This window comes from Ranitomeya variabilis, chromosome 2, assembly GCF_051348905.1.
Source record: "Ranitomeya variabilis isolate aRanVar5 chromosome 2, aRanVar5.hap1, whole genome shotgun sequence".
In the NCBI taxonomy this organism is placed as follows: domain Eukaryota; kingdom Metazoa; phylum Chordata; class Amphibia; order Anura; family Dendrobatidae; genus Ranitomeya; species Ranitomeya variabilis.
Window position 1 is genome coordinate 532,898,083 of NC_135233.1, and position 22,731 is coordinate 532,920,813.

Below are 22,731 nucleotides of genomic sequence, written 5' to 3' on the forward strand. Positions count from 1 at the left end.
GCAAATGCAGTTTTACTTTTTCCTTTGTAATCCAGGCAAGACCCTATTGCGCTTATTGTCATTCCAGTCTTTATTTAAACACATTTCTAAAATGTTGGCAAAATCAGGCTGGCAATAATACATTGTGTTTGTGCAGATGGTCATATACTGTATTTCTCGGACTATAAGATGCATTTTTTTCCCCAATTTTTTTTGGGGGGGGAAATGGAGGTGCGTCTTATAGTCCAAATGTACTTAAACATGAGTGTGGCGGCAGCTGGAGTTGGGTGAATCTGCCGGCCCTGGGCCAGGAAGAAGGGGTGTTCAGTGGTCCAATGCTGCAGGGCAATGATCTGACTTCCATCCCAGGCTGCTGCGACAGGTTTAGAGATGCGGGGCCTCCGGGAAAATTGGAGCCGATGCATGCGCAGACTGAGATCTTGGCAACGAGATCTCGGTACTGAGATCTCAATTTGCACATGAGCCACCTCCGGCGGCTATTTTCCCAGAGGCCACATCAATACAGCAATGGATGTGCAGGGGCGCCAAGCTTTCACAAAATGTCGGCGGAGCCCCCGCACCACCGCTGAGCCAGCCTGGGATGAGAGTCAGATCATCGCCAGACCACTGAACACCTCCAGCGCTGCAGATTTCCCCACCTTTCCCCCAGATAAGCTGAATTCGGACTGTAAGACGGACCCCCATTTGACGCATTACTTCTTTTCCCTATTTTCCTCCTGAAAACTTGGGGTGCGTCTTATGGTCTGAAAAATATGGTACCTTATATAGCTGTTGGCGTATAACTAGTTATTCTGAAAACTATTGCTCCTGACCAATTTTCCACATACATGAATATGAATCTAAGCGTAAGTGAGCGAATAAGGTCTCAATGCGGAGGAGTTAAGGGGTGGGGAAGTAGCTGCCTAACAGCTCATTTCTTGACAACAGAAAGGCAGACATGTTAAAACACAACATGCCAAACCTCCTTCAGGCCAATAAGGGAGCGCCAGGACACTCCCCATTTACAATTCATGGTCATCAGAAGATAAGCCAAGCTTCATCCAATGTGTACCAGCACCATTTCTTATTCTGTACAACTCTGCAACTATTACATCTGGGAAGAAACCAGCTAGTAGGTGGTACTGTGTGTCCAAACCCCTCTATATTGGTGGCCTATTCTAAGGATGGAATGATTTAAGAGCTGGGAACCAGATTCCAGCAATGTGTCACATACTCGGTTGTGTGTTGTTTCAATAAAATCAATGTTTAATCTGCAGAAGATTGTCATGACAAGATTAGATGTCCTGTGCCATATAGTCCTCCTGTCTGTGTAAAACTGCCCCACAACTGATTAACAAAGTTGTAATGTACAGTGTACACATAGCACACAAGCGGTGTGGGCAGGGTTATGCAGGGCTCAACATTCAGAGAACTGATCTGCTGCAGATCCAACGATGATTCCATAAAAATTACAGCATGAAAACGATTGACAAATAGCTGGAATCAGGCTCTCTGTCCCCACATTATGCTGCTACCAGATTGCATAGCAAAAACCTGTTGACAGATTCTCTTTAAAGCAATGGCCAGAACAATTCTGCACACTCCTCAACACTGAAATTGCAATAACAAGAAGGAAAGTCATGGAATTTTGGAAATCACAGGATGGATAGTCACGCTAATAGACAAATTATGAAAAATTTAAAGTTTATAAAAACGTCTCGATTTATCCAGTATAGGAGTATGGTGTGATTATGCTACTGCGTGGCCTAAATGCGCTACCATCGTCTGCAGTGTCTCTGTACTTGTCTACAATCAAGCACATCTGGGACATCATTGGTCGGCAATTGCAAAGGGAGCTGCCAGCAGCAGATCTTGATGATTTGCCCAAGTGCATGCAGTGTGACAGAACATTCCTCAACCATTATTAACCTAACTGATAGCAGCCAAGGTGTGGAAGTGTGGGGATTTCAGTGTGTGGCGCTCATTCTCAATACAGAAATAAATAGTGAGGTCTTCAAAAATTTGAAATTTTTCGTTGTTTGCATATTATAAAGAGCTATCCATCCTGTAATTTACATAATTCAACAACTTTTTCTACTTGGTGTCCCAATTACAATTTTGAGGAATGTGTATGTAGTATGTACACACTACTGTGCTAATGTTTTAGGCAGGTGTGAGGGGAAAAAATGCTGCACAGCCCTAATCTCAACAAAGATGTCTGAGAATACATGGAGGCAAAAGGAAAAAAAAAATTGCTCAAGCCCACATCCACAGGAGATCTGTGGTTAGTTCTTCAATATGTTTGGAACATCCCTGCGGAATTCTTTAAAAAAAGCTGTATGCCAGTGTATCCAGAAGAATAGATGCTTTGATGCAGTTTTGAAGGTAAATATTGGTCACATCAAATATTGGTTTGATTTATACTTTATTCATGCACTATGCAATTTGTTAGGTGTCTGGCTGCTCTGAATGTACAGAACCCAGAAGAAAATTAGCTTTATCTCTCCTGAAAATCACCAGCTTTCAGTCAAGCAAGCGTGCTACCATGGCCAAGGTCATGTTACACTATATTGTGAACAGCAACTGTAAGCACATCAACACTTCCTCTGACAGACGGTTCTACAGTGCAAAGTTGACTGTCAAAGTGCTAGGGGTGTGCTTAAACCGCCACTCTCGGGGCTATGAGCGATGACTAGTCACGTCAGCACACCTTCATAACAGTCAGCGGCTCCCAGGAGAAATGGAATTTATTTCCTCCTAAGCGCCGCACTTTCAGTATTGGCAGCCAACCATCTCTTTAACCCTATTAACTTGCAGACAAGACAGGTCTCTTCTCACTTTGCTGCATTATTTCAACACCTGCCAAAAATGTTATACTAAAACATAATTACTAAATATAATTACTATATATATATATATATATATATATATATATATATATATATATATATATATATATATATATATATATATATACATATACATACATACATACATATATACACACACACACATACACATCACGCACATACATACACAGGATATAAAATTGTTGATACCCTTCTGTTAAAGAAAAACCCACAATGGTCACTGGAGTCCTTTTCAATTTAAATGTACTGAATATCAACTAATTAAAAACAGACGTTGCTTTTAAATTGTGGTTAAACACAAAAATGGAGAGAAAAAAAAACTTTAATGAAAATCTTCTGAACAAAAATAATGGTACCCTGAATATTTTGTTGCACAATCTTTGGAGGCAATCACTACAAACACTTTATGTAACTCTCAATGAGACTTCTGCACCTGTCCAGAGGAATTTTGGCCCACTCCTTGTGAGCAAGCTGCTCCATGCGTCTTAGGTGTCTTCTCCAGACTGCAGTTTTCTACTTAATCCACAGATTTTCAATAGTATTTAGATCAAGACTGTTAGAATCCACCTCAGAATAGTCCAATGCTTTGCCATCAGCCATTCTTCAAGGTTTTTAGCTGTGTGTTTTGGGTCATTTCCATATTGGAGAACAACACCCGTACAGCACATTTTGCTCCAGAATGCCTGAACAGTCTTGAGATGTTACTGTACCCTGCACAGATTCAAGACACCCTGTGCCAGATGCAGCCCCTAACCACAACGAAGCCTTGTCCATGTGTCACAGTAGGTACCATGTTCTTTTCTTTGTATTCATAATTTTGTGTCTGAACATAGAGCTGATGTGACTTGACAAAAAACTCCAGTTTTGTCTCATCTGTCCAAAGGACATTCTCCCAGAAGCTTTATGGCTTATCAATATGCATTTTGGCACATTCCAGTTCCACTTTATGATTTGATTTCAACGGTACTTTCCTCTTCGGTCATCATCTATGAAGTCCACTTTGGCCAAGACACATGGGTGGTGCACTCAGACTCTGATGTACCTTGACATTCCCTCTTATCTCTTAGCATGTTGTTCTGGGCTTTATGGTTAACACTTGTATTATCAGTCTCTTCAATTTCTCAACAATTTTACTCTTGCGGCCACTTCCGGGAGATTGGCTACAGTTGCATACACCTTAAATTTATGAACAACATGTGCAACTGTAGTAACAGTAAGATCAAGCTGTGTTTGTCCAAAATTTTCTTTCTAGTCTGCTGAAACAACTCGATCCTTCAGATTTTCATTCATTGATAGTACATTTATACTGAAAATTATTTTTGGCAGATTCAAGTTATTTCAGTGATCATTGTGGGTTTTCCTTACTTGAACAGAAGAGTACCAAGAATTTCCATTGGCCGACAGAATAATCAGCAATCCCTCGCCCATAATAGCCTCATTGAGTATCTACTACCGAGTACTGTAGTTACATTTGCAAATGTATGAAGCATGGAATCTACATAATTAAATGGATTAAGTGCACAGTAATCTGATCTAGGTGCAAAGTATTCAAACAGACAAAAAGTACTCCAGCATTTTTATTTGCATATATAATGCAGCATATGCTATGGTTGAAGAATAAAGCAGCTTAGTATATTCTTCTTTATACCTGATGCACCATGTCTGGGTTGGGTGCCATCTTGATACCTTCTTCCCTACTTCTATTTCCCATGCCCCATTATATTGCTTTTGCTCCTTTTATAATGATCTCTGTATCAGATACACAAGGCTCAGGACAGAGTGGTAAATCTTGCTGCTATCACTGTGAAGGTACTGGGATATATAATTCAAGCTAATGACACTGGAAGTCTCAAATCCTTTATGTGTAGGACTCTTAACAATAGTGGGTGATTGAAACCTGCTTTTGCTCCCATCTACTGGTTGGCAGTGATAGATCAGTTAAAGATGTTTCCCCTGGTGTACACCCCAGTCTCAGTGTAACCTGTATACATGAGTCTCAGCACCTCCCACGCGGTGCACGTGCGGCCATCTCAGCGCCTCCCATGTGATGTACATAAAGCAATCTCAGTTTACCCTGTGTGATGTCTATAGTAGTCTCAGTGTATTTTATGTTATGCAGCTTGAACCTCTACTCCACTTTATCATGGCTGTCTTATACAAACCAGAAATAGGCCAGATTTATGAAACTGCTTCTGCTGCCCAGAGCAAACAATTGTAGCTTTCACTTTTCAAAGACAGAAAACAAAATGAAGCTGCTGTATGATTGGTTGTATTGGTTGCTATTGGCAGCAAAGACCGTTCATCTTTTAGACAGTTTCAGAAGTCTTCACCCATAACATTAGAAGCATGGGATGGCATATGGAGAGGCAGAGCGGGAGGACATAGGTTCATAGGAAACAAGCTTTTAGAAGGGGTTTAAAAGCTGATGATGTAGACTTCATGTCTGCAAACAAGAAGCATGTCCTAAGGGTACTGTCACACAGTGCAATTTTGATCGCTACGACGGCACGATTCGTGACGTCGCAGCGTCGTATGATTATCGCTCCAGCATCGTAGACTGCGGTCACACTGTGCAATCACGGCGCTGGAGCGATGCCGAAGTCCCCGGGTAACCAGGGTAAACATCGGGTTACTAAGCGCAGGGCCGCGCTTAGTAACCAAATGTTTACCCTGGTTACCAGCGTAAACATAAAAAAAAAAAAACAGTACATACTTACATTCCGGTGTCTGTCCCCCGGCGTTCTGCTTCTCTCCACTGTCTAAGCGCCATAGCCGGAAAGCACAGCGGTGACGTCACCACTGTGCTCGCTTTCCGGCTGGCAGGCGCTCACAGTGCAGAGAAGCTGAGACGCCGGAGGACAGACACCGGAATGTGAGTATGTACTGTTTGTTTTTTTTACGTTTACGCTGGTAACCAGGGTAAACATCGGGTTACTAAGCGCGGCCCTGCGCTTAGTTACCCGATGTTTACCCTGGTTACAAGCGAACACATCGCTGGATCGGTGTCACACACAACGATCCAGCGATGTCAGCGGGTGATCAAGCGACGAAAGAAAGTTCCATACGATCTGCTACGACGTACGATTCTCAGCAGGGTCCCTGATCGCTGCTGCATGTCAGACACTGCGATATCGTATGGGTATCGCTAGAACGTCACGAATCGTACCGTCGTAGCGATCAAAATTGCACTGTGTGACAGTACCCTAAGACTGCTTGTCAGACTGGTGATCAGATTACCCACATTACTATATAAAGGGGGGAAATGTATAGATGGTACTGAGGTACATCAAATTAAATTGAACAGTGAGAATATTGATGGTGAGGAAGCACTATATAAGTGAAAAAAAAATGCTGGAGTGTTTTTTTAATTAAAAGTTTGTTATCTCTTGAAACCTGCAATAAAGAACAGAAATAGCATAATACATTTTGCTAAGTATGACCCATGAATAATAGAACACGAGACATGAAAGTATATTTTATGCATCCAAATATATGCAAAAGGGTATATTTACATGGCCTGCAAGAAAAAAACTAATTGTAAGCAGAGGCATATAGCAGCAACCACATGTAGTTAGACTTTAATAGTTGAACGCAAGGATACAACACTTATGCATCTCAGTTAATACATAGGCAGATGTTATCTTTTTGTCACCCAACATGTTAATTTGTACATGTATACTGCAGAAAAAAATAATTGGGTTATTCAAAACAGACAATATCATGCAAAATATGTAATCATTGATTTAAAATAAATGTACAGAATATGCTAAATCACCCACAGGAATTGTTAAAGACACATTTTATTATAATAGTAATGCTACGGATATGCAGATAACACTTAAATTAGTTTGCCATTGTCACTGGAAGGAACAAGTAATAACATCTAAATAAATGACACAGGAGGCAATAAATTGACACGACAAATAAATAAAAGTCTAAAGCACTCCATACCATTAAAATGTTTTAATGTTGTTGCAGTATCATTGTGCAACAATCATCAGTGCAGTAACACTTCAGAAGGTTCAATAGGTATCAATTTACCCCCAGTTTGCAAAGCTAAAATATATGTAAATCTGAGTTAATGGTCCTCACTATATTGTTCCCACCATTAATGCTATCTGACATACATGTAGTAGCTTTAAAATACCCATAAAAAGGAAAAATGTTAAAATATTAACCTCTGCTTCAATGTAAAGTTTCCAGAATCTGCCAGAACTTGGGAACTGGGCCACAAGTCGTTCATATGTCTTCCGGGCCTTGTCTATAGGCTGATTCTAGAATTTGAATAAACAGCGTTTACAACATTATGGATGTACGGAGAAAATATGATATACATAAAGCCACTACTGGGGCCGAGAGAACATAATGTAATCCTATGTCACTAAACCTGTGCCTCGCGAATGAGAATGCTCCAGGCGTCGAGATCATACGGGTTGTCTTCCAACTTTTTTTCCGCTTTCTTCACCTTTTCTGGAACATACTCAGCTGCCTATATTCAGCAAATGAGAAAAAGGGGAAAAAAGGATGAACAAAAATTAAAAAGTTACTGTGTGGGATCTTAAAAGAAAATAACCCTAAGGGTTACGAGTCCCCATGCTATGGATTTTGTTACAGCAAGTTTTGCAAATATTCCAATCAATTAAAGGGAACCTGTCACCCCGTTTTTTCCGTATGAGATAAAAATACTGTTAACCCCTTCATGACCCAGCCTATTTTGGCCTTAATGACCTTGCCGTTTTTTGCAATTCTGACCAGTGTCCCTTTATGAGGTAATAACTCGGGAACGCTTCAACGGATTGTAGCGATTCTGAGATTGTTTTTTCGTGACATATTGGGCTTCATGTTAGTGGTAAATTTAGGTCGATAATTTCTGCGTTTATTTGTGAAAAAAATGGAAATTTGGCGAAAATTTTGAAAATTTTGCAATTTTCACATTTTGAATTTTCATTCTGTTAAACCAGAGAGTTATGTGACACAAAATAGTTAATAAATAACATTTACCACATGTTTACTTTACATCAGCACAATTTTGGAAACAACATTTTTTTTTGCTAGGAAGTTATAAGGGTTAAAATTTGACCAGTGATTTCTCATTTTTACAACAAAATTTACAAAACCATTTTTTTTAGGGACCACCTCACATTTGAAGTCAATTTGAGGGTTCTATATGGCTGAAAATACCCAAAAGTGACACCATTCTAAAAACTGCACCCCTCAAGGTGCTCAAAACCACATTCAAGAAGTTTATTAACCCTTCAGGTGTTTCACAGCAGCAGAAGCAACATGGAAGGAAAAAATGAACATTTAACTTTTTAGTCACAAAAATGATCTTTTAGCAACAATTTTTTTATTTTCCCAAGGGTAAAAGGAGAAACTGGACCACGAACGTTGTTGTCCAATTTGTTCTGAGTACGCTGATACCTCATATGTGGGGGTAAACCACTGTTTGGGCGCACGGCAGAACTCGGAAGGGAAGGAGCGCCATTTGACTTTTTGAATGAAAAATTGGCTCCAATCTTTAGCGGACACCATGTCGCGTTTGGAGAGCCCCCGTGTGCCTAAACATTGGAGCTCCCCCACAAGTGACCCCATTTTGGAAACTAGACCCCCCAAGGAACTTATCTAGAAGCATAGTGAGCACTTTAAACCCCCAGGTGCTTCACAAATTGATCCGTAAAAATGAAAAAGTACTTTTTTTTCACAAAAAAAATATTTTAGCCTCAATTTTTTAATTTTCACATGGGCAACAGGATAAAATGGATCCTAAAATTTGTTGGGCAATTTCTCCTGAGTACACTGATACCTCACATGTGGGGGTAAACCACTGTTTGGGCACATGGTAAGTCTCGGAAGGGAAGGAGCGCAATTTGACTTTTTGAATGAAAAATTATCTCCATCGTTAGCGGACACCATGTCGCGTTTGGAGAGCCCCTGTGTGACTAAACATTGGAGCTTCCCCACAAGTGACCCCATTTTGGAAAGGAGACCCCCCAAGGAACTTATCTAGATGCATAGTGAGCACTTTAAACCCTCAGGTGCTTCACAAATTGATCCGTAAAAATGAAAAAGTACTTTTTTTTCACAAAAAAATTCTTTTAGCCTCAATTTTTTTATTTTCACATGGGCAACAGGATAAAATGGATCCTAAAATTTGTTGGGCAATTTCTCCTGAGTACGCCGATACCTCATATGTGGGGGTAAACCACTGTTTGGGCGCATGGCAAGGCTCGGAAGGGAAGGCGCGCCATTTGACTTTTTGAATGGAAAAGTAGCTCCAATCGTTAGCGGACACCATGTCGCGTTTGGAGAGCCCCTGTGTGCCTAAACATTGGAGCTCCCCCACAAGTGACCCCATTTTGGAAACTAGACCCCCCAAGGAACTTATCTAGATGCATAGTGAGCACTTTAAACCAACAAGTGCTTCACAGAAGTTTATAACGCAGAGCCGTGAAAATAAAAAATAATTTTTCTTTCCTCAAAAATGATTTTTAGCCCAGAATTTTTTATTTTCCCAAGGGTAACAGGAGAAATTGGACCCCAAATGTTGTTGTCCAGTTTGTCCTGAGTACGATGATACCCCATATGTGGGGGTAAACCACTGTTTGGGTGCACGGCAGGGCTTGGAAGGGAAGGCACGCCATTTGGCTTTTTGAATGGAAAATTAGCTCCAATCATTAGCGGACACCATGTCGCGTTTGGAGAGCCCCTGTGTGCCTAAACATTGGAGCTTCCCCATAAGTGACCCCATTTTGGAAACTAGACCTCCCAAGGAACTAATCTAGATGTGTGGTGAGCACTTTGAACCCCCAAGTGCTTCACAGAAGTTTATAACGCAGAGCCATGAAAATAAAAAATATTTTTTCTTTTCTCAAAAAAATTTTTTTAGCCCTGAATTTTTTATTTTCCCAAGGGTAACAGGGGAAATTTGACCCCAATAGTTGTTGTCCAGTTTCTCCTGAGTACGCTGATACCCCATATGTGGGGGTAAACCACTGCTTGGGCACACGTCGGGGTTCAGAAGGTAGTAACGTTTTGAAATGCAGACTTTGATGGAATGCTCTGCGGGCGTCACGTTGCGTTTGCAGAGCCCCTGATGTGCCTAAACAGTAGAAACCCCCAACAAGTGACCCCATTTTGGAAACTAGACCCCCAAATGAACTTATCTAGATGTGTGGTGAGCACTTTGAACCCCTAAGTGCTTCACAGAAGTTTATAACGCAGAGCCGTGAAAATAATAAATACGTTTTCTTTCCTCAAAAAAAAATTTTTTAGCCCTGATTTTTTTATTTTCCCAAGGGTAACAGGAGAAATTTGACCCCAAGATTTGTTGTCCAGTTTCTCCTGAGTACGGTGATACCCCATATGTGGGGGTAAACCACTGTTTGGGCACATGCCGGAGCTCGGAAGTGAAGTAGTGACGTTTTGAAATGCAGACTTTGATGGAATGCTCTGCGGGCATCACGTTGCGTTTGCAGAGCCCCTGATGTGCCTAAACAGTAGAAACTCCCCACAAGTGACCCCATTTTGGAAACTAAACCCCCAAGGGAACTTATCTAGATGTGTGGTTAGCACTTTGAACCCCCAAGTGCTTCACAGAAGTTTATAACGCAGAGCCGTGAAAATAAAAAATCATTTTTCTTTCCTCAAAAATAATTTTTTAGCCCGCAATTTTTTATTTTCCCAAGGGTTACAGGAGAAATTGGACCCCAAAAGTTGTTGATCAGTTTCTCCTGAGTACGCTGGTACCCCATATGTGGGGGTAAAGCACTGTTTGGGCACACGTCGGGGCTCGGAAGGGAGAGAGCACCATTTTACTTTTTCAACGCAAGATTGGCTGGAATCAATGGTGGCGCCGTGTCGCGTTTGGAGACCCCCTGATGTGCCTAAAAAGTGGAAACCCCTCAATTCTAACTCCAACACTAACCCCAACACACCCCTAACTCTAATCCCAACCCTAACCACAACCCTAACCCCAACACACCCCTAACCCTAGTCTTACCCCTAATTCCAACCCTAAGGCTATGTGCTCACGTTGCGGATTTGTGTGGATTTTTCTGCAGTTTTTGAAAAATCTGCAGGTAAAACGCACTGCGCTTTACCTGCGGATTTACCGCGGATTTCCAGTGTTTTTTGTGTGGATTTCACTTGCGGATTCCTATTATGGAGCAGGTGTAAAACGCTGCGGAATTGCACAAAGAATTGACATGCTGCGGAAAATACAACGCAGCGTTTCCGCGCTGTATTTTCCGCACCATGGGCACAGCGGATTTGGTTTTCCATAGGTTTACGTGGTACTGTAAACGTGATGGAAAACTGATACGAATCCGCAGCGACCAATCCGCTGCGGATCCGCAGCCAAATCCGCACCGTGTGCACATAGCCTAATTCTAACCCTAATTCTAACCCTAAGTGCAACCCTAGCCCTAAGTGCAACCCTAGCCCTAAGTGCAACCCTAAGTGCAACCCTAGCCCTAAGTGCAACCCTAAGTGCAACCCTAGCCCTAAGTGCAACCCTAAGTGCAACCCTAAGTGCAACCCTAAGTGCAACCCTAGCCCTAAGTGCAACCCTAAGTGCAACCCTAAGTGCAACCCTAAGTGCAACCCTAAGTGCAACCCTAGCCCTAAGTGCAACCCTAAGTGCAACCCTAAGTGCAACCCTAGCCCTAAGTGCAACCCTAAGTGCAACCCTAGCCCTAAGTGCAACCCTAGCCCTAAGTGCAACCCTAGCCCTAAGTGCAACCCTAGCCCTAAGTGCAACCCTAGCCCTAAGTGCAACCCTAGCCCTAAGTGCAACCCTAGCCCTAAGTGCAACCCTAGCCCTAAGTGCAACCCTAGCCCTAAGTGCAACCCTAAGTGCAACCCTAAGTGCAACCCTAGCCCTAAGTGCAACCCTAAGTGCAATCCTAAGTGCAACCCTAGCCCTAAGTGCAACCCTAAGTGCAACCCTAGCCCTAAGTGCAACCCTAGCCCTAAGTGCAACCCTAGCCCTAAGTGCAACCCTAGCCCTAAGTGCAACCCTAGCCCTAAGTGCAACCCTAAGTGCAACCCTAGCCCTAAGTGCAACCCTAAGTGCAATCCTAAGTGCAACCCTAGCCCTAAGTGCAACCCTAAGTGCAACCCTAGCCCTAAGTGCAACCCTAGCCCTAAGTGCAACCCTAAGTGCAACCCTAAGTGCAACCCTAAGTGCAACCCTAGCCCTAAGTGCAACCCTAAGTGCAACCCTAAGTGCAACCCTAGCCCTAAGTGCAACCCTAAGTGCAACCCTAAGTGCAACCCTAAGTGCAACCCTAAGTGCAACCCTAGCCCTAAGTGCAACCCTAGCCCTAAGTGCAACCCTAGCCCTAAGTGCAACCCTAAGTGCAACCCTAAGTGCAACCCTAAGTGCAACCCTACCCCTAACCCTACCCCTAACCCTAATGGAAAAACTAAAATAATTATATTTTCTGTATTTTATTATTATCCCTACCTATGGGGGTGATAAAGGGGGTGATTTATTTACTATTTTTTTTATTTTGATCGCTGTGATAGAACTTATCACAGCGACCAAAATGTGCAGGAACGAATCTGCCGGCTGTCAGATTCGGCGGGCGTACTGCTCATGCGCCCGCCATTTTCCAAGATGGCGGCGCCCATGAAGCAGACGGCCGGACACCGGGAGGGACATCGGAGCTAGGTAAGTATGGGGGGGTGGGACCGGAACACGGGGGGGGGATCGGAGGATCTGGGGAGCGGACAGGAGGACCGGGGGAGCCGACAGGAGGGAGGAGGGGAGCGGAACGGACATCGGGGCAAAAAGGACGACTGGGGGGGCGATCGGTGGGCTGGGGTGGGGGCAGATCGGGGTCTCCAGCCATGGCAGATGCTATTGCAGCATCGGCCATGGCTGGATTGTAATATTTCACCATTTTCATAGGTGAAATATTACAAATCGCTCTGATTGGCAGTTTCACTTTCAACAGCCAATCAGAGCGATCGTAGCCACGGGGGGGTTAAGCCACCCCCCCTGGGCTGAAGTACCACTCCCCCTCTCCCTGCAGATCGGGTAAAATAGGAGTTAACCCCTTCACCCGATCTGCAGGGACGCGATCATTCTGTGACACAGCATATGCGTCACAGGTCGGATTGGCACCGACTTTCATGACGCATACGCTGTGTCACAGGTCGGGAAGGGGTTAAATAGGGCCTGAGCTGTGCATTACAAGTGTATTTTGTGGACCCCGATTCCCCACCTATGCTGCCAAAATAAGTTACCAAAGTAGCAGTTTTCGCCTGTCAATCAGGCTGGTCTGGTCAGATGGGCGTGGTGTCTTCACCCAGATCTTGCTTATTTTTCCGTTGGTGGCGTAGTGGTTTGCGCATGCCCAAGTCCAGAGTCCACTGCACAGGGGAGGGAAAAGAGCGCGATCTGCGCTATTCCCCTGGTGATCGGTGGGGGCGGCCATCTTCCTGTGGCCGCGCGTGCGCAGATCGAGCGCTCTGCTGCCCGGGGCTTCAGGAAAATGGCCGCGGGATGCCGCGCGTGCGCAGATGGAGATCGCGGCGGCCATTTTCCTGAAGCAGAGATGCGAAAGAGAAGGGGATGGCCAATATATTTGTTTTGGTAGCTCTGTTGGGAGACAAGATTTTCTGTTCATAGATTAATACTGGGGTTGAGCGAATAGCTTAGGATAAACCCTTATCCTAATAGCTACAGCGGCTACCGAATAGCTGTATCGGGACCTCGGATTCCTGGAGCGCTCCCGATAACCAGCTGTCCGGCGCTGCAGCCACATGTGTCACAGCTGTGTGACAGTCACAATACACAGGGTCTCCATACATGTGCTGTGCCGAACAGCTGGTTATCGGGAGCGCTCCAGGTAGCCAGGTTACCGCTATAGCTATTCGGATAAGGAGGTATCCTAAGCTATTCTCTCATCTCTAATTAATATGTATGACAAGTTCTCCTCCTGCTCTGGTTAATACATCTTTTATCCATGGCTGCACTTCTCTCCATCCATACAATGGCGGCTGGTAGAAGATCATGTGACCAGAACGGTCAGTCTCCTCCAATAGAAATGCAGCATACCACCCATGTGAGACAGATGGACAGGTATGGTCACATGATCCTCCACCAGCAGCCAATGTATGGATGGAGAGCTGTGCAGCCGGTGAGGAAGCTGCAGTAACAAGAGCAGGAGAAGAACCTGTCATATCTGTATAATAGTAAGTGCCACAAAATCATGTTCCCAACACGTCTGAAAATAAACACATTGGCCACACCTTACAAGTTATATTACAGATGTAAAGCAGGCCCACATGGGTACAGCACCACGCATGACCAGGCACCTCTCTTATGACAACGAGGTACAAGACACATTTTCCAGTTTGAAGCGAGACCCACTGGTCCTTGTGGATATGTCATAAAAATAAAAAATGGAAAATAAACGTTAAAGGCGTTTTCAAGTCGGAGAAGAAAATTTAGTAGACAAAGTGCCTGCAGACTTGGAGCGGTGTCCAATGTGTACACAGTCATGGCCCCCTGTAATCTCCATGCTAATGTGTGGTCACACCATTTGCATACAGACCAGACTCTGCTATAACACTAAAGGTACCTTCACACGAAGCGACGCTGCAGCGATAGCGACAACGATGCCGATTGCTGCAGCGTCGCTGTTTGATCGCTGGAGAGCTGTCACACAGACCGCTGACCAACGATGCCGAGGTCCCCGGGTAACCAGGGTAAACATCGGGTTGCTAAGCGCAGGGCCGCGCTTAGCAACCCGATGTTTACCCTGGTTACCAGCGTAAAATGTAAAAAAAACAAATAGTACAAAACATTCGCGTCCCCCGGCGTCCGCTTCCTGCACTGACTGACTGACTGACTGAGCGCCGGCAGTAGCAGGGCACAGCGGTGACGTCACCGCTGTGCTGTGCTTTCACTTTCACTTTGCGGCGCTCAGTCAGTGTGGGAAGCAGACGGCGGGGGATGCGAATGTAAGTATGTACTGTTTGTTTTTTTTACATTTTACACTGGTAACCAGGGTAAACATCGGGTTACTAAGCGCGGCCCTGCACTTAGTAACCCGATGTTTACCCTGGTTACCAGTGTAAAATATCGCTGGTATCGTTGCTTTTGCTGTCAAACACAACGATACACGGCGATCGGACGACCAAATAAACTTCTGAACTTTATTCAGCGACCAGCGACATCACAGCAGGATCCTGATCGCTGCTGCGTGTCAAACTAAACGATATCGCTAGCCAGGACGCTGCAACGTCACGGATCGCTAGCGATATCGTTACAAAGTCGTTTCGTGTGAAGGTAACTTAAGAAGCGCAGAAGAGTCTAGTTGACAAGTGAAAGCAAACTGCATGCATGGGGTCATGTTACCGCCCATAAGCATGGTGAAAAAGGGCATCCGTACCTTGTATGCCCTGCACATGGTCACGATTTAGAAGAGTGACTGCAGACACTTCTTAAAGGCGTTGTCCACCAAGACTACCCCCCTTCTTGATCAAAATATTTAGCGCTGATAATAGGTCCCGGCGCAGTTCCCACGGTGTCAGCACTCGCTCTCCCGTGCGGTTGTTGTGACACATGACGCTGGCGACCAATCAGAGCTGACGTCACTGTCTGCGCCTTCGGACAAATCAAACATGAAGATGAAGTCTGGGCTGCAGATTAACTCAGACTACCTCTTCCGGCTCAATTTGACAAGAGGTGAAGACATTGATGCCAGAGCTGATGGGTGCCAACGTCACAACAGCAGCAAGGGAGCCCTGGGATATGAAGTGCCAACACAGCAGGAACGTAGCCGGCATTGGGGGCGAGAGCAAGCTTTATTATTTTATAGGGGCCAAGAAAGCGGTATGAAAGTTGTCCAACTGATGACAGCCACACTGTCACATCAGCTGATCAAGTTTTAAGATGTAGCATCTCTGAATTACCACTGGTGCCTGATATAACCTAAATTAACCCCTTAAGCCCCGAGGGTGGTTTGCACGTTAATGACCGGGCCAATTTTTACAATTCTGACCACTGTCTCTTTATGAGGTTATAACTCTGGAACGCTTCAACGGATCTTGGCGATTCTGACATTGTTTTCTCGTGAGATATTCTACTTCATGTTATTGGTAAAATTTATTCGATATAACTTGCGTTTATTTGTGAAAAAAATGGAAATTTGGCGAAAATTTTGAAAATTTCACAATTTTCCAACTTTGAATTTTTATGCCCTTAAATCACAGAGATATGTCACGCAAAATACTTAATAAATAACATTTCCCACATTACATCAGCACAATTTTGGAACCAAAATTTTTTTTTGTTAGGGAGTTATAAGGGTTAAAAGTTGACCAGAAATTTCTCATTTTTACAACACCATTTTTTTTTTAGGGACCACATCTCATTTGAAGTCATTTTGAGGGGTCTATATGATAGAAAACACCCAAGTGTGACACCATTCTAAAAACTGCACCCCTCAAGGTGCTCAAAACCACTTTCAAGAAGTTTATTAACCCTTCAGGTGTTTCACAGGAATTTTTGGAATGTTTAAATAAAAATGAACATTTAACTTTTTTTCACACAAAATGTATTTCAGCTCCAATTTGTTTTATTTTACCAAGGGTAACAGGAGAAAATGGACCACTAAAGTTGTTGTACAATTTGTCCTGAATACGCTGATACCCCATATGTGGGGGTAAAGCATTGTTTGGGTGCATGGCAGAGCTCGGAAGGGAAGGAGCGCCATTTGACTTTTCAATGCAAAATTGACTGGAATTTATATGGGACGCCATGTTGCGTTTGGAGAGCCCCTGATGTGCCTAAACAATGAAACCCCCCACAAGTGAGACCATTTTGGAAAGTGGACCCCCTAAGGAACTTATCTAGATGTGTGGTGAGCACTTTGACCCACCAAGTGCTTCACAGAAGTTTATAATGCAGAGCCGTAAAAATAAAAAATCATATTTTTTCACAAAAATGATCTTTTCGCCCCCAATTTTTTTATTTTCCCAAGAGTAAGAGAAGAAATTGGACCCCAAAAATTGTTGTGCAATTTGTCCTGAGTACGCTGATACCCCATATGTGGGTGTAAACCATTGTTTGGGTGCATGGCAGAGCTCGGAAGGGAAGGAGCGCCATTTGACTTTTCAATGCAAAATTGACTGGAATTTATATGGGACGCCATGTTGCGTTTGGAGAGCCCCTGATGTGCCTAAACAATGAAACCCCCCACAAGTGAGACCATTTTGGAAAGTGGACCCCCTAAGGAACTTATCTAGATGTGTGGTGAGCACTTTGACCCACCAAGTGCTTCACAGAAGTTTATAATGCAGAGCCGTAAAAATAAAAAATCATATTTTTTCACAAAAATGATCTTTTCGCCCCAATTTTTTTTATTTTCCCAAGGGTAAGAGAAGAAATTAGACCACAAAAGTTGTTGTGCAATTTGTCCTGAGTACAACGATACCCCATATGTGGGGGTAAACCACTGTTTGGGCGCATAGCAGAGCTCGGAAGGGAAGGAGCGCCATTTGACTTTTTAATGCAAAATTGACTGGAATTGAGATGGGACACCATGTCGCGTTTGGAGAGCCCCTGATGTGCCTAAACATTAAAACCCCCCACAAGTGACACCATTTTGGAAAGTAGACCCCCTAAGGAACTTATCTAGATGGGTTTTGAGAGCTTTGAACCCTTAAGTGTTTCACTACAGTTTATAACGCAGAGCCGTGAAAATAAAAATTATTTTTTTTTTTCAGAAAAATGATTTTTTAGCCCCCAGTTTTGTATTTTCACAAGGGTAACAGGATAAATTGGACCCCAAAAGTTGTTGTCCAATTTGTCCTGAGTAGGCTGATACCCAATATGTGGGGGGGAACCACTGTTTGGGCACATGGCAGAGCTCGGAAGGGAAGGAGCGCCATTTGGAATGCAGACTTAGATTGCTTGGTCTGCAGGCGTCACGTTGCATTTCCAGAGCCCCTGATGTACCCAAACAGTACAAACCCCCTACAAGTGACCCCATATTGGAAACTAGACCTCCCAAGGAACTTATCTAGATGTGTTGTGAGAACTTTGAACCCCAAAGTGTTTCACTACAGTTTATAACGCAGAGCCGTGAAAATAAAAATTATTATTATTTTTTTTTTTTTTCACAAAAATGATTTTTAGCCCCCCAAATTTTTATTTTCCTAAGGATAACAAGGGAACTTGGACCGCAAATTTGTCCCGAGTACGCTGATGCCCCATATGTTGGGGTAAACCCCTGTTTGGGCGCACAGGAAAGCTCGGAAGGGAAGGAGCACTGTTTTACTTTTTCAACGCAAAATTGTCTGGAATTGAGATCGGACGCCATGTCGCATTTGGAGAGCCCCTGATGTGCCTGAACAGTGGAAACTCCCCAATTCTACCTGAAACTCTAATCCAAACACACCCCTAACCCTAATCCCATCTGTAACCCTAACCACACCCCTATCCCTGACATACCCCTAATTCTAATCCCAACCGTAAATGTAATCCAAACCCTAACCCTAACTTTAGCCCCAACCCTAACTTTAGCTCCAACCCTAGCTCCAACCCTAACCCTAACCCTAGCCCTAACGGGAAAATGGAATACATTTTTTTAATTTTATTATTTTTCCCTAACTAAGGGGGTGATGAAGGGGGTTTGATTTACTTTTATAGCGTTTTTTATATCGGATTTTTATGATTGGCAGCTGTCACACACTAAAAGACACTTTTTATAGCAAAAAAGTTTTTGCGTCTCCACATTTTGAGACCTATAATTTTTCCGTATTTTGGTCCACAGAGTCATGTGAGGTCTTGTTTTTTGCGGGACGAGTTGACGTTTTTATTGGTAACATTTTCGGACATGTGACAGTTTTTGATCGCTTTTTATTCCGATTTTTGTGAGGCAGAATGACCAAAAACCAGCTATTCATGAATTTCTTTTGGGGGAGGCGTTTATACCGTTCCGCGTTTGGTAAAATTGATAAGCAGTTTTATTCTTCGGGTCAGTACGATTACAGCGATATCTCATTTATATCATTTTTTTATGTTTTGGCGCTTTTATACGATAAAAGCTATTTTATAGAAAAAATAATTATTTTTGCATCGCTTTATTCTGAGGACTATAACTTTTTTATCTTTTTGGTTATGATGCTTTATGGCGGCTCGTCTTTTGCGGGACAAGATGACGTTTTCAGCGGTACCATGGTTATTTATATCCGTCTTTTTGATCGCATGTTATTCCACTTTTTGTTCGGCGGTATGATAATAAAGCGTTGTTTTTTTGGCTCGTTTTTTTTTTTTTTTTCCTTACGGTGTTCACTGAAGGGGTTAACTAGTGGGACAGTTTTATAGGTTGGGTCGTTACGGACGCGGCGATACTAAATATGTGTACTTTTATTGTTTTGTTGTTTTGTTTTTTTAGATAAAGAAATGTATTTATGGGAATATTATTTATTTTTTTTCTTTATTTAGGAATTTTTTTATTTTTATTTTTTGTTTACACATGTGAAAATTTTTTTTTTTACTTTTTTACTTTGTCCCGGGGGGGACATCACAGATCGCCGATCTGATAGTTTGCATAGCACTCTATCAGATCGGTGATCATACTTTCATCGGAGCAGGCTGCTCTGCAGCCTGCTCCGACCCGGAAGTACTCCCTGCAGGACCCGGATGCAGCCCCGCGGCCATTTTGGATCCGGGGCCTGCATGGAGAAGACGCTCGGTACAAGGCGAGTACATCGCCTTGTACCGATCGTCTCAGGGAAGCACGCAGGGAGCCCCCTCCCTGCGCGATGCTTCCCTGTACCGCCGGTACACCGCGATCATGTTTGATCGCGGTGTGCCGGGGGTTAATGTGCCGGGGGCGGTCCGTGACCGCTCCTGGCACATAGTGCCGGATGTCAGCTGCGATAGGCAGCTGACACCCGGCCGCGATCGGCCACGCTCCCCCCGTGAGCGCGGCCGATCGGCTATGACGTACTATCCCGTTGGTGGGAATTAAGGCCCACCCCACCTCGACGGGATAGTACGTCATATGGGATTAAGGGGTTAAAGGTGTTGTCTCTGCTAAGAGGATAACCCCTTCTCAATCTGAATGTTTCCCCGTTAAAATAACAATAACTCCTGTGCCGGCACTGTTCCAGCGGTGTAGGCACTAGTGTTCACGCGGTTCACATGAGGTTATGTCATGCGAGCCTGACACCCAGTCAGCGTCAGCTTCACTTTCCAGCCTTCGGATGTATAAATCAAGAAGACGTGAGATGTATCTCCAATTTCTCTTGATTAGTTCTACGTCCAACAGCGTGGACAGTGAAGACGATGCAGATTGGGGAGTTCATGTGATTCAACCACCTCATGTGAGCCTCAGGAACAGGAGAGCCGACAACTGGAACGGCACCAAAATGAGTAAAGGTGGTTTTATTTAACGGGGCAAACATTCAGATTGAGAAGGGGGTTGTCCTAGTAGTGGAAACCCCTTTCATTACAGACTGCAAACATTCCCTCTTCATTAACAGATACATATAATGATGATGGCAGTATACTAACCCCTTATTGACAGAGACAATTTTAATAAGTCTGACCACTGTCACTTTATGAGGTTAGAATTCTGGAACGCTTCAACAGATCCCACCGATTCAGAGATTGTTTTTTCGTGACCTATTGTACTTCATGTTAATAGCAAAACTGCAGTTGTCAAACTTTGTGCCCTTAAATCAGAGTCACATCGCACAAAACAGTTAATAAATAACATTTCCCACATGTGTACTTTACATCAGCACAATTTTTAAAAAAATTTTTTTGTTAGGACCGTAAGGTTTATAAGTTGACCAGAAATTTCTCATTTTTCCAACAAAATTTACAAAACCATTTTTTTAGGCACCACATCACATCTGAAGTGAGATTGGGGGGGGTCAATATAACAGAAAATACTCAAAAGTGACACAATTCTAAAAAGTGCACCCATCTACAAAAAAAAAAAAATGGTATTCTTGCAGTTTTCATACTGGCCACCAGTGCTTTTTTTAAACCGAAAGCAACCACATACAACTAATGTGGGGGCAAACCAGCTGATAATGATGCAGTCAACAGTAATCTGTAGAGTAATGTACATTGTAAGCTTGCGAGCAGGAACCTTACTCCTAATGTCACTGTTTAACCCCTTCAAGACGCGGCCCTATTTTGTTTTTGCGTTTTCTTTTTCGCTCCCCTCCTTCCCAGAGCCATAACTTTTTTATTTTTCCGTCAATATGGTCATGTGAGGGCTTATTTTTTGCGGGACGAGTTGTACTTTTGAACGATACCATTGGTTTTACCATGCCTTGTACTAGAAAATGGGAAAAAAATTCCAAGTGTGGTGAAATTGCAAAAAAAAGTGCAATCCAACACTTGTTTTTTGTTTGGCTTTTTTGCTAGGTTCACTAAATGTAAAACTGACCTGCCATTGTGATTCTCTAGGTCATTACGAGTTCATAGCCACCAAACATGTATAGGTTATTTTTTTATCTAAGTGGTGAAAAAAAAATTCAAAACTTTGATTAAAAAAAAAAAAGGGCCATTTTCCGATACCCGTAGCGTCTCCATTTCGTGATCTGGAGTCAGGTGAGGGCTTATTTTTTGCACACCGAGCTGACGTTTTTAATGATACCACTTTTGTGCAGATACGTTCTTTTGATCGCCCGTTATTGCATTGTAATGAAATGTTGCAGCGACTAAAAAAACGTAATTCTGGAGTTTCGATTTTTTTTTCTCGCTACGCTGTTTAGCGATCAGGTTAATGCTCTTTTTTTTTTTTAAATTGATAGATCGGGCGATTCTGAACAGATTCTGAACCCGGTGATACCAAATATGTATATGTTTGATTTTTTTATTGTTTTATTTTGGATGGGGTGAAAGGGGGGTGATTTAAACTTTTATATTTTTTTATTTTTTTCATTTTTTTTATAACTTTTTCTTTATTTTTTTACTTTTGCCATGCTTCAATAGCCTCCATGGGAGGCTAGAAGCTGGCACAACTAGATCTGATGATCGCTGCTATGTAGCTGAATTGCAGGCTTGCTATGAGTGCAGACCACAGGGTGGCGCTCACAGCAAGCCAGCATCAGTAACCATAGCGGTCTCAAGGACCTCTATGGTTACTATCCTGACGCATCGCTGACCCCTGATCATGTGACGGGAGTCGGCAATGTGCGCTTTCCAGCCGCGTAGCTGGAAGCGGTAGTTAAATGCCGCTGTCAGCGTTTGACAGCGGCATTTAGCTGGTTAATAGCGGCAGGTGGATCGCGATTCCACCTGCCGCTATTGCGCGCACATGTCAACTGTTCAAAACAGCTGACATGTCGCGTACGGAAAGTATTCAGACCCTTTTAAATTTTTCACTATTTCATTGGAGCCATTTGGTAAATTCAAAAAAGTTCATTTTTTTTTCTCATTAATTTACACTGTACCCCATCTTGGCTGAAATAAAAACAGAAATGTAGGAATTTTTTTCAAATTAAAAAGAAAAACTGAAATATCACATGGTCATAAGTATTCAGACCCTTTGCTCAGACACTCACATTTAAGTCACATGCTGTCCATTTCCTTGTGATCCTCCTTGAGATGGTTCTACACCTTCATTGGAGTCCAGCTGTGTTTAAGGCCTGTCCCACACGTCCAGATAATTCCGGTACCGGAAAAATCGGTACCGGAGTTATCCGTGTGCTCACGTGGCACATCAGTGTGGCACACGTGCGGCAGCCGTGTGCCGCCCGAGTGCCGACTGGGTACCACACGGACCGTGCAGTTGACAGCGCTAGAGATAAGCGCTGTCCTCTGCATCAGGTGCTGAAGCCACCAATCATTTCTTCTCTCCAGCAGCGTTCGCTGGAGAGAAGATATGAAAAATCTTTT

At 43.3% G+C, this 22,731-nt stretch overlaps 1 protein-coding gene across 1 annotated transcript in view; it reads right to left on the minus strand.

The window, feature by feature from the left end:
- The window catches only part of CSTF3 (cleavage stimulation factor subunit 3), a 204,065-nt gene that overhangs the window by 166,715 nt on the left and 14,619 nt on the right, over positions 1-22,731 (minus strand). Inside the window, exons 2-3 of the mRNA XM_077288107.1 lie at positions 7,237-7,338; positions 7,028-7,123 (exon numbers count right to left, since the gene is read on the minus strand). Of these exons, the coding sequence (XP_077144222.1) occupies positions 7,028-7,123; positions 7,237-7,338 (198 nt within the window). The remainder of the gene's footprint in view (positions 1-7,027; positions 7,124-7,236; positions 7,339-22,731) is intronic.